This window comes from Lagopus leucura, unplaced genomic scaffold (assembly GCF_019238085.1).
Source record: "Lagopus leucura isolate 7727_CA_CO unplaced genomic scaffold, USGS_WTPT01 Super-Scaffold_100081, whole genome shotgun sequence".
Taxonomy (NCBI): Eukaryota; Metazoa; Chordata; class Aves; order Galliformes; family Phasianidae; genus Lagopus; species Lagopus leucura.
In genome coordinates this window covers 204189-216762 of record NW_024962317.1, presented here as the reverse complement: position 1 = coordinate 216762, position 12574 = coordinate 204189, and the positions used below count along the sequence as shown (strand labels likewise).

Sequence of the window (12574 nt, the reverse complement as noted above, 5' to 3'; positions counted from 1 at the left end):
TGTCAGGAAAGGAAAAAGCTTAATTAGGGACCGACGATGATGATTTTCTTCGGATTTCTTCGGGTTTCCACACAGCGCACCTCACGCGGCACCGCCTTCCCGCCCGCAGGCGGGGAGCGTCACGTGAGCGCAGCGCGGGGCGCCAACGGGCGCGGGGCTGAGGGAGGGGCCGCCATCTTGGGGTCCGTGGGCAGAAGGGGGCTGGCCTCAGGCGCTGCGGTGCGGGCTGCTGGACGCGTTCTTAGGAGGCTGTAGGGTGTCGTGGGATGATGTGTGGTTGAGGGGTAGCTGGAGGAGGCTAACGGGGCACGACTGCCCTGCCACAACCTCGGGATGTGGTCCCTGAGGGAAGGGGTTGAAGCTGAATTTGCTGTGGGAACCAGGGTTGGAATTGAGGTTTGTCCACTGCAATACAGGCGAGATGGGATGGCTGTGAATGCGTGATGCTTTGAGCAGCCATCCATCCTAGGGGCTGCAATCAATGCTGGTCAGAAGAAATTGGTTCTCAAATGCCACGGTCTGTGCTGCTGGCCCGGAAAATGCCTCAGCCAAGGCGTGGGCAGTGTCTGTCCATGGCAGTCACAGCCTGGGTTACAGTACAGTGGCAGACATTTATTTAATAGCATTCTGAAGTTTCCAACGTGATTTATTAACTTTGTTTAATTCCTAAAGTTACTTCATTTGGCTTACATCAGTGGTTTCCTCAGGTGTTGCCATTTGCACACAGTTGAAATTGGAAAAAGCACAGATGCTTTACAAAAAGAGGTGTGGAAGCTCTTTGTGCTTTCTGTAATTGCAGGTGACTGCTGCCTAGCTCTGGTTTTGCTTGGGATTTGCTGGAGCACTGTAAAGGTTTACTGCCAGGATTATCAGGAAATACCTGCTTTGGAGGTCGTCAGCAGGACGTCTTCAGGAACCATGAAGAAATTGTGATTATAACAAGGAGTAAAAGCTGGGAAAAACGTTTTTCTAGTTGAGTCTCAGGAAATGGGTGGCACTGCTGTTGTCCTTTGTCTTGTTTTGCAATTAATGCAAGAGGTAAAAGCATCTGTTGGGAACTGCATTCCCAGGAAAACAGTAAAATACCAAAGTAAGTGAAAAGGAGTCATTTGATGAGCAAAAAGAAACATAAAACAGTACTGGGGGTTCATTTCTTACTAGGGGCAGGAAGGGATGCTATTGACTGTCTCACCTCAGTGTTTTACTTGCATTCATGTAAATGACTCAGGAATACCCAAATGTAGTGTAATAATGATAGTGTTGTTCATTCTTCCTGTGTTAAATTGTGGAAAGAATATACATATGCTTATCTGAATACTTTGGATTATTTAGAAACTCTTTTGGAAGTACATATAAGCTTTCACATTGCTTGGTTATTATTTATTTTCAACCTGGAATTCTTACTACATAACACTGAGTTGCCAGTGATAATTTGCTTTAAAATAACGTCTGTGTTTCATAGCTCTAAATGCAGAAATGTTTGTGAAGGAAGGCTTGTCCAATGTCTCTGCTCTCCTTGTGGATGAAGAAACTGATAGGCTGTTTGTTGGAGGCAGGGATGTAATATCTGCCCTTGATTTGAATAACATTTCCAGAGAAACTGCCAGGGTAAGTGAAGGACCTGCCTTCATTTTCAACCTTTTTTCAAATCAAAGCAAAACTTTGACTGCGGATTTATTTATTTGGATGTAATATGCTGATTTTAACATATGTAATTTTACATTTCAAATCCTGAAGCTTTATTGCTAACTTTTATTTTTGAAGCCTCTTTTATACCTCTTTCCAGGTTGTTTTTTACAGCACCTTGCACTTTACACAGGCATCTAGAAAAGTGCTGATTTACCTCAGTATATTCAGTGTTAAGTTTCCTTTGATTTTCTTTTTACGCGTAATTTTGAGCTAAGTTTTGCAGCATACCAACTAAGAAGTCCGTTCTGTAGGAACACTGGTTTGCTACGCAGGAAAGACAACTGGAATGTATTCGTAGAGGCAAGGACAAGGTGGGTGAAACCTTAGTTTGCTCCCCTAGCTTATTAGCTAAAATCAAAATGGCTGCAGTTTGATGTTTCTTTTTAGTAAAGACCTAAAATCAAGTTCATTTAAACCTGTTGGGTTTGTTTGTGTGCTGCTAAGGCAAGAAAGTTTTCGCATGCAATCTATCACAGGATTTGAGTGTGCTCTTTTGTTTCATTGTTTTAGATAAGGTGCCAAAACTACATCCTCGTCCTGCGTAAGATCAATGATTCCCACCTGTATGTCTGTGGGACAAACGCCTATCACCCGCTGTGTGACCACATGGTAATTAGATTTGAATGTGGGTTTTACTTGAAGGAGCTCAAGTCGTGGCAGATTCTTAAACGCCTTTCTAAGAATGTTTCAGTTGAAAATTAGAAACTCTCCTGGTTGTCTCATAAACACGTGAAACACCAAGAAAACGTTTGCCCAGATGCTGTTTCTTTTTGCATGAGATTCACATTTCTGTAGTTACTTCTGTGATCGTTTTCCTTTAAGTGCATTTGCCAGTTGTTAATTCATTGCCAATTTGCCAATGTTAATACACTGAAAGGATGTTTTCTTCATCCTATCAAAGTGATTGCTTGCCTTAGGTTATCCAGAGGACAAAGATGCATTTGCAAGGAAGAGCTGAAGAGAGCAGAGGGAAATGTCCTTTTGAGCCAACTCTGAAATATGCGGCTGTTTTTGTAGGTGCGTTTTCACTGATGTACAGCCTTGAAGACTTTTTGTTATCTTCATTCTGCTTTTGAATATCAACCCATTTGTTCCTTAAGATTTGCCTTTGTATTTTAAAATAAAGTACTTGATGCTTTTAGTTTTCTCCAAACCTTTACAGATGGGGCATTTTACTCAGCTACTTCAAATAATTTCTTGGGAACAGAACCTATAATACTTCGCAGCATGCAAAATCCTGTAAGAACAGAATTTAAAACGTCTTGGCTAAATGGTAAGAAGCTTTATGCATACTTCAGGCTCAAGAGAGCATCTGTTGGTGTGTGAACCATCTCTAGAATGTAACAGTGTGTTATGTTGGGTTGGCAGCGGCCTGAAATGGGAATTCAAAACGTTGTGCCTGAGATCTGCAGTGATGAGGCAAGCCTCTGCCTCTCTCCATTTAAAACGCAATTCCTTCTTTTAATTTTTCATATTCATAAATACTTTTCAACTCTTAACTTTAATTAGACTTACTGTTAAATCAATATCTGCTGTTTGTGAGTTTTCTTAGTGCTAACTTAAATTGCTTTTTGTATTTATGCATTTCAGAACCAAGCTTTGTTGGCATGGAAATAGTACCTGAAAGTGAGTTTAGTCCAGATGGAGATGATGATAAAATTTATGTGTTCTTCACTGAAACAGCTGTTGAGTTTGAATTCTATGACAAGATTCTGGTGTCCAGAATTGCCCGAATCTGCAAAGTTAGTGTTTGAAATATAAAGATTTTGTTTACAGTATTTCAGATGAAGTTTTGTAGTTGAGCGTTTAATGTTGTTTTAGCCAAACAAAATTCGGTATGTTTTACTCCTGAATTTTCTCCCTCTTTTCTTTCATGCTAGAACAGAACCAGCTGCTCAGCTTGCATTTGACGTTTAAACCTTTTTTCTAGGTCTTAGAACTGAGATTTGTATTGAAAGGACAGCTATATTTTTTTTACTACAGCAATATTATCAGATGATAATCTACGTTTTATGTGTTGCAGTGTTGATGGTGTTCTTTTATTTAGGGTGACCTTGGTGGGAAGCGCTTACTGCAGAGAAGATGGACTTCGTTTTTAAAAGCCCGACTTTCCTGCTCCATTCCAGAACTCGACTTCCATTTCAATATCATTCAGGACATCTTTTTCCTTAGGAGAGCAAAGTGGCAGGACAGCGTCTTCTACGGAATTTTTTCCCAGCAGTGGTAAGATAGAAGGCTTCGTGTGCTGCTGAGTGTGTGATGAGCTGAATAAGGGCTCTGCCTCAGTTTTAACAGCCTGGGCCCTGTGGTGTTCACTCAGAACAAGGAGCTCTCAGCTGCTTACTCTGCTGTTTAATTGGCCCGTGTTTGTTTTTCTTACAGCACGATCAGACTGAGCAAACACTGTCACCTTCTGAAACAAGATGGGATTGGTTCCAAGACCATCAACTGAGCACTAATCCAAAGCTGTTACTAAGTCAGATCTCGAGAGTTATGTTTTTCTCCACTCAGATAGTGGAGTAATTATGTTCAAAATTGCATAATTAATTACACAAAGCCCTGGGTTCTGGTGTGCACTGCAGTACAGGAAATACCTGACATTTCAGGGTGCAGAATTATTCTTCTGTTCCAAAAGTAGCATTTGTCCTGGCCTGCTTGTATGTGTGATGTTCTGTGAAAACAAAGCCAGAACTCCAGACTGCTTTCATGTTCTACGATTTGCTGACTTTTTCTTACTGCTCTGAGTAAGACAAAGTGTCTCCAACTTTGCCTGTCAAAAAATACCAAAGTAGCCATGAGTAACTTGCATGGTTTGTCAAAGCATCAGGATGCTCAGAATGCAGTTCATCAGCACTGCACGGCTTAACCTGCTGCCACCTGTTCACCTGTTAGCTTATTCCTGCTGGCAGGTTCTGTTCTGTCACAGCATTTATTCCTTTGGGTGTGGTAAAGAGACACAGAATTTGTCTAAAAGGTCCTCATTCTGTTACTATTCCAATTTATTGGAGGGTGGTTATATGATTTTTAACAGAAACCTATTTAATACAATATTTTGTGAATGTCTTTGTTTTATTCCTTCAGGGAATCGTGAAAACTGCAACATAGAAATAGGTATTTTTTTACTTTCACATGTGTGCATTGTGGAGACTGGGTTACTTTACACTACTTTCTATATACGTTTGTTCTTTCAATCTGGTTGTTTTGTAGTGTTTCTTCCCATATAAAACCTGCTTTTATTTTGCAGGAGTTCTGTTTCTTTCTTCTCAGGGGCAGGTTGGACGTATCAGCTGTGTGTGCATACGGCATGGCAGGCATTCAGGAAGCCTTCTCCAAAGGAAGCTACAGGGGCCCCATAGCTGTGGAGCATTCCCACGTTAGATGGATGGCATTTAGAGGAGAGGTGCCAGTTCCACGTCCTGGTGCTGTAAATACAATTTTCCTTGTTCTAATTAAACAATAGTTGCTCTTATCTTTTTTTTTTGGTAGCAAAGCATTAGTGCCTGTTTTACCAATATAAATGCTGTGTTTCTAATCAGCAGAGAGCAGCTCGCTCTGTCACAGGCCTCTCTCAGGACAGCTGCTCTGCAGTTCTGTTCTGCAGGAGCTGTGGGGTTATTAACTGGTTTGTTTGAGGAAATCATGACTGTTCATGTTTGGAGCTAAATGGAAATACCAGAATTTAGAAGAAAATTCAGTGTTTTTCACATACCTTGCTGAGATGTAAAAGCAATTGTAATCAGTTGTAACATGTTTTGTTTCCAGTGTATTGATAATTTTGCCCGGAATCTGGGGTATAATACATCTTCTGACCTGCCTGACAAAGTCCTGCAGTTTGCTAGAGATCACCCTCTGATGGATGGCTCTGTAAATCCAGTCGGTGGTAGGCCTGCACTGCTGAAGAGGAGCTCAAACTACACCAGGATTGTGGTAGACAGAGTTACTGGCCTGGATAAGCAGACCTACGATGTTATGTTTCTAGGAACAGGTGAGGGTTTTAATTTTAGAAGATATTATTCATCTTTCTGTATTTTGTGACAGATTGTTTTTGCGCTTCAAAAAAAACAACAGAATTCATTAGCTTTGTTTGAAGTTTTGCATTCAGGAGCTGTCTTGCTGGTTGAATATTTTCATACCAGTTAGATTAAATGGTTTTGGCTTGTTGGACATTAAAAGGTTCTCTTTAGAAACTTTCCATATCAAAGGAGACTTCACAGAACGATATTTGCAAATTCAGGGATTGTTTGAGGTCTTTTTTCTCTGGGGGGAAAAAAAATCATTATTAAAAGAAAAAATAAACATTGCTTTGAAGAATTTCATAAATTCCTTATGCCCAGGAATGTCTGCTCCATCTCACCTAATTTGAATGTGAATTATCAGGCTAAAATGTTATGCAGTGTTTAAACAAGTCCATAGATAAAAATGCATTTATTTTTATGTAGATGATGGATATTTGCATAAAGCTCTCAATTGCGATGGAGAAATGTTCATTGTGGAAGAGCTGCAGCTGTTTCTGTCCCCTGAGCCTGTGCAGTTCCTGCAGCTGTCTGCTAAAAAGGTAGAGCTGCTGTCCCTGCTATGGGAAGTGACTGCTGTAATGACTTGCCTCAGGCCTGGCTCTTCTCTACTGTTCTTCTGACCTTAGGTAGCCTGTAAATACCTCATAATTCTGTTTCCATCACATATTAGCTAATAACAGAAGCACAATACGTGTTTTTATCTATAGAAAAAGAGCATGTTAGTGTAAGAATATTTATTGCAAGCCTTATGGTCATTAAAAGAAATAGGGAAGGAACTCTGTTGTTTTACATGTTACACAGCTGTTTTTTCTCGTTTATATCAGCATCCATTCCTTCAAGGATTTTAGTTTACTGTGGTTTTTTTTTTTAATAAGTACTAGGAAATAATATAATCCACGTTAGAAAATAGCAATCGAAAATCTCATTCACCATTATGAAACGAAACCTCCCTCCTGTGTTTCTAGGGGATGCTCTATGTGGGGTCCCTGTCTGCAGTGCTGCAGCTTCCAGTTTCGGGCTGCCAGCGCTACAAGCACTGCTTGGATTGCGTCCTGGCCAGGGACCCGTACTGCGCCTGGTCTCAGGCTGCCCGTGCGTGTGTTCTGCTGCCACATCAGCCTGCTGATACACAGTAAGTCACAGAATCACAGAACTGTGGGGGTTGGAAGGGACCTCCAGAGATCATCGAGTCCAACCCCCCTGCCAAAGCAGGTTCCCTACACCAGGTCGCACAGGTAGGCATCCAGGCAAGTCATTCAGGTCTGCCAGATTGCTTTGTAAGTGCGCTCCTACTGCCTGCAACACAAAACTGGGGTGGTTCCTAGAAATGGTTGGTGGAACATCTCTCTGGTTGTTACAGTTTTGTTGATGTTTTTGTTTTCCCAGGAATTTAATTCAAAATGTGAAATATGGGGATGCTTCTGGCTGCCTTAGTGCAGGTATGTGAGCTTTTATTTGAAAAATGAGTCTTCTAACATCATGCAACCGAAATGTTTGTTCAGCACGTGGTCACTGGGATCCTTACACTGTAGAAAACCACAGAATTACAATCATACCCACTGTTACTCTTTGTGAATAGTAAAGATAGGGAAAAAACCCCACAATTAGTACCACCTAATGATCTTAACCCTTTCAGTCAGGCTGAAACTCAGGAAGCGGGTGTGTGTGTGTGTGTGTGTGTGTGTGTGTGTTCGTTTCCCTCCCATGTGCACTTAGCAGAAATCACATGATGCATTAGCTGTCCTATTAAATCTGTCACTGCTTTTAGGATGCTGTTCTGCAGACAGATCACAAAAGCTATTCAAAAGTACGCTTAAAAAGAAGATGATTTGTTATCAGCCATTGAAAATGCTTATTTTTAGTGAAATTGGTATTCTTTTAAATGTGGAATTTCACATGTGTGTGTTGTTATTCATTGACTTCGTAATGAGTTGCAAGGTGCATGGCTTCTGTCAGTATCACAAAATCTCTCTCTTACCTCCCCTTATGTCTTTTTAAAGTCTGTTGTCTGTAATCTTGTCTGAGAGTACACCACAAATGACACTAGGGCACTCATTGGGCCAATTGAGAAACTTCAAAATACCTAATATAAACATTTCACAGATCTACACGGACAGATCCGTGAAGCTGTGTCATTAACAAGTAGAAGAACTGAGGTTTACAAAGATTGATCTGTTTATGTGTGCCCACATTTGAAGGTGAGCCAAAAGCACATTAAAACTTGTGGTCCCGTATCTTTTGGTCACACCTCAGCAGGAGTAAGGCCAGCAGAGGCACCCTGCCCCTGTGTTGGACCTCTTAGTCGTGGGATTTCTTTGTCTTTGCTTATGTGTCCATTACCTGTTTTCAGACTGGCAGGTTCAGTGATGTGTTCTGAGCATGCATCTGCTTTTGTACGTTCAGCTAAATCTTCGGTGTTCTTACTTAAAACATTATCTTCATAATTGCAGAGAATGATGTGAGAAAACACCTCTTTACTCTTGGAAACAATGTTCATCTTAAATGTGTTCCTCTTTCAAATCTGGCAAGAGTAGTGTGGAAGTTCAATGGGAGCCGAATTCAGGATAAGGACTCTAAATACCTCCTGTATGATGGAGGAATAGCAATACTTAATGCGACAGCGGCTGAGACTGGATTCTATGATTGCCTCTCAGTAGAGACATCCAGAGCAAAGGAATTCTTTATCACTGTGGCCCGTTATGCCCTTTATGCACAGCAGAGTACAGAGAAGGCAAATGTTAATGCTGCAACAGATGGCAATAACGAAGGAGAAGCTGTGGGATTTCAGTCCTCAGTATCAACTTATTTACTGAAAGATGCACCAAAACAGAAATTTGTGGGCAGCCAAAAGGAGAATCTTGTTTTAAAACTCCTGGGTGCAGGTTTTGCTCTTCTTTTCTTTTTCTTGTTCGTTTGGAATTTCTACAAGGGCCATATATCTCTGCCTTGGAGGATCGGAGAGACCAGCTCCAAAGACACCAATGCAGACTTGGAAAATCCAGAACTGACCACAGAAAGATCAAGGGCTGTAAGAGAGAGTTCAGCAGCACAAGCAGACGTGCCTTTTCTTAATGAATAAATGCTTGTGAGTTTTCCTCAAGGAGTGCAGCGCAGTGCAGTGTGTGCAGCTTGTGGAGCTGCTTGCTTCAGATGAGGTTTCCTGCTAAGGAATGTGGAATGTCAATTTGGGTAGGAGTCAGAAGCTCAGAACTGAAGGTGACAAGCAGCATTGTGCGTCGCACAGTCGTGTTAGCAGCTGGTACTTTTAAAAGCAAAATGCCTTTTTGACAATTAGAACCATAAGAATAAATTTTTTTTTTTAATCAAAAATTGACACTGATCCACTTTTTTGTATTGTTGGAGTCGCCCAATTACAGAAGTTAATACTTCAGAAGCTAATAATACTTAGCATTTAGTGCCTTTCACCTTCAGACTTTGTGTTTAATCTACGAATAGCAACTAATTAAGTCTCCCAATGCCCCGAGAGGTTGCTACTACCCTCATTTTTCATCAGGTTAGATTACTTGTCACTGACCATAGTATTGGTGTCAGATCCAATGCTTTGTTAGAAGTCCCTGAGTCGTCTTCACATCTTTCTCTATTTTCCTCTCTTTTCTCTTTATTTAACTGTTTTTAAAACTTCCCATACATTTATTTTTCTAATGTGCTTTTAGTGATACTGTGATGCATCTTTTCTGTGCAGAAGAGTCGTGAACTGACGTAAATACTGCCTAAATTGTTGCGGATTTGGTCAGAACTCCAGCTGTGCAGCTCCTTTTGTTAAAGGAGCTGAAAGTTGAATTGCAAGTTGCATTGAAAAGTTGAGCATTTTTTTTCTGAAACTGTTTTTCATTTTTCAAATAAAAGTTCTCTTACATTTTCTTGTTTGGCAAATAACACGGATTCTCTGCTTTTGGATTCCTGAAGAGAAGGCTGTGCTGCCTCACTCAGAGCGTGGACAAGAACTCTGAAATGGACATCTGAAAATTAAAGACTGTTCTGTTGGTGAGCTGTGCTGCCTGTCAGTAACTACCAGCGCAGAGCAGAAACTGCATCTGAGGGGCTCTGAAGTGTCTCAGAGTTTGAAAGGGAAGCGACTTCCTTGCAGGGTTCTGTTACCTGTATTCCTTCTCCCTCCCTGCATTTTATGGCAATTAACGATGCAGATGGGACGTGATGTGTGATAACGTAGGAAGTGATCGAAATTTCCATGCTTCCCTCTGGGAACTCAGTCGTTTCCCTCAGTGGAAGGAGATGCAGATGGAATACAGAACCCCATTTCAGAAAATCCTCACAAGGCTACCAGCGTTTGGTTTTAGTTCAATTCCTGCTGATCTAATTACCCTAATTTAAACGTGTAAAATAATTAGCTTCAAGGAGTTGTAGATAAGTTGCCGTTAACAGGTCGATATGAAAGATACTGTGCCCTACTTTCGTTAGTATCCTCAGTGCAGTTCAAGTCCTTGTGTCGTTGGTTCCCATGTTGCACATAGGAAGGGCAGAGAACAGGAAGCAGGAGCGTTGCTGGTGCTCAGTATTGCTGGGGCAGAGCTGGAGCTGCTGGTTCCATTGCTCAAAGCATCTGCAGCTGCTCCAACTCACGTCCTGCCCTCACCCATCTGAGCACAGCACAGCACTGGGCAAACATTCCTTCCCCACAGCCCCCAGCACAGCTCAGCTCTCCTGGTTCCAGCAGTCTGTGCTCGTAGCTGCTGCCATCGTTTCAAGCAGAGCTCGGACTTCATCTGATGTTACGCTTAAAATTTTTGGCAGCAAACTGTAGCCCCAAATGTGAGCAATAGCAGAGAAGACACGGGAGACAAAGAATTACACCTGCCTCAGTAAAACTCCCTTTTAAATGCCTTAGGGAAAAGAGTGGAGTTGAAATGCTGAAAGCAGTGCATGAAGTGTTGGTATCGCTCGTGTTTGTGCCGTTAATATTGAGTTACAGCACTGCTCCCACCTTTTATTGCAAAATTACTCGTACAAAGCTTACTATTTTGGTGCAAGTTCTAAAATGGTTAACGCATGGAGAAATTAATGCACAGAACTGCATGGGATTAACAAAATCTCTCTTGGGAACATTTCCCATTAAAGTGCCCTGATAAGTGAAGGGCATAAATGAGGTGGGGATGATCCAGCAGCGTCACTCAGCAGCACTGTCTGCTTATGAGAGGCTTCGTTAGAGTAGTGGGATGTTTTAAGGTGATGCAGGCATTTGTGGGAGCTGAGCAGTGGTGTTCAGTGAGGATCTGAGTGGAATGCTGGAGGAAATGCAGGAATGCTGTTGTGCCAAAGCCACGCTTCAGGTTCATTACTGGACCTGCTCTAAAAACCTGTAAAACTGCATGTGTGCTCATGCACTCATCCACAGCCTCACAGTTACTGATGTAATTTACTTAAAGCTGAGAATAACTGTAGACAGTAGAACCGATTCACCCTGCCCACTGCAGTTGATACCACCCCACTGTGATCTGTCACAAGTGACAAAATACGCAGTGCTCACAAGCAGGCCTCCATCCTGTTTGTCTTGCATGTGGGAACGCCGGGCTGGGTGCGCTTTGGGCCTTGCCTACAGAACAGCTGCAGTGTGCAAAATCTCTACTCTGAGCTGTTGGATAGAGGCTACAAAAGAGCAGGTGTGAAATATCCATTCCTGGATGGGCCTTCTGCTGCCTTCAGCAGGCCGGATCGCTGCTGTGTCTGCCCTTGTGGTTGGAAATGCTGCTTTTCCCCAGGCTGACCTGTTCAGCTCCTGCTCCCAGCCCTCAGGCCGTGCTGTACCTGTGCTGGCTCAACTGGAAAGCACTTGTTCAAAGTTTATTTCTGCCGGGGAGCTTTTATGGCTGTGTTAGATTCACGCTGTATGCTTTTCTTTGATGAATGGATTGCAGCACTTTGATTCTTTCAAAATGGAACAGTTCTTTCTCATGGCTTTGCTGTGAGCCCTCTGCCGTTGTTCAGTGAGCTGGGCACCTCTCTGCCCCTGGGTACCTCAGCCGAGGGCTGTGTCGGCTCCTTGGGCTGCAGCAGCACTCTGGCATTGCCTGCTCTCTACCGAGGCTCCTTCCCCAAGCCTGCCCAGCATCCCTTCTTCCAGGGGTGTTTCACTATTGTCTGAGAGTATTCGTGCCATGTGTTAACTTTCTGCTTGTATGAACTGCATCACGAAAGACAGAACAAGGAGCGACCTGTTTGTGATAGAATATATCTAGACTAAGATTGCAGGGGGTTTTTGTTTGCTTTTTGGTTGTTTTTTTTTTTTTTTTTGGGGGGGGGTGCGAGCAGAGGGGGCTGTTGTTGTTTTTCTTTTCCCTGTGGGTAGCCAGAGCCCCTTCAGTAACCGTGATCCAGCAGCGTTCGGCCTGTGGTACCCAGCTGTGCCCATGGGCTGTGCCCGGCTGTGGCACTGAGCTGTGCCCGCTGTGCCCGCGTTGCTCGGCAGCGCCCAGCTCTGCTCGCTGTGCCCGGCAGGTGGTGCCGCCGAGCCGGCGCCGGCCCCTGGAATAAAGTCGAGAGAAGGAGCGGAGAAATGTGACCGAGATGGGGCAGTTGGTGAAGGGAGGAAGCGAATAGGAGAGAGAAAGAAAGAAAAAAAAAACCGAAAAACTACAACACGAGAGAGAACAAAGAAATCGCGATCCTGGAGGACGAGCGGCAGCGGTGGCTGGGCTTTTGGGCTGCGGGGAGAAACTTGCGGGGCTGCCGGAGCAGCTGCGAGCAGACGGCTTTGTCTGAAAGCGCTTGCAAAAGCACCACCTAATCCTGCTGCTCCCCTCCCATGCTGAAGGGAAGGAGGGAGCCCGGGAGCCAGAACGCAGGGGGAGCTGCTGGGGAGCGCAGCGGCCGGGGCAGCGCCCGACATCCCC

The 12574-nt window shown here is 43.2% G+C and overlaps 1 protein-coding gene and 2 long non-coding RNA genes across 3 annotated transcripts; all 3 read left to right on the top strand.

Moving 5' to 3' along the window:
• The first annotated feature begins 264 nt into the window (after nt 1–264).
• LOC122188769 lies at nt 265–1962 on the top strand. Its single transcript, XR_006181642.1, has 4 exons — nt 265–396; nt 800–1090; nt 1463–1608; nt 1941–1962. It is a non-coding gene; the product is annotated as an uncharacterized LOC122188769 (long non-coding RNA).
• On the top strand, nt 1955–3217 carry LOC122188768. The gene is made up of 4 exons (XR_006181641.1): nt 1955–2000; nt 2200–2298; nt 2607–2706; nt 2852–3217. It is a non-coding gene; the product is annotated as an uncharacterized LOC122188768 (long non-coding RNA).
• Nucleotides 3218–3236: 19 nt separating this feature from the next.
• On the top strand, nt 3237–8240 carry LOC122188767 (semaphorin-4D-like). Its single transcript, XM_042887352.1, has 8 exons — nt 3237–3431; nt 3737–3912; nt 4957–5113; nt 5452–5674; nt 6129–6244; nt 6671–6837; nt 7092–7144; nt 7809–8240. The coding sequence occupies exons 1-8, from the start codon at nt 3297–3299 to the stop codon at nt 7874–7876; spliced, it is 1095 nt and encodes a 364-aa protein (XP_042743286.1). The 5' UTR covers nt 3237–3296; the 3' UTR covers nt 7877–8240.
• The last annotated feature ends 4334 nt before the right edge of the window (nt 8241–12574 follow it).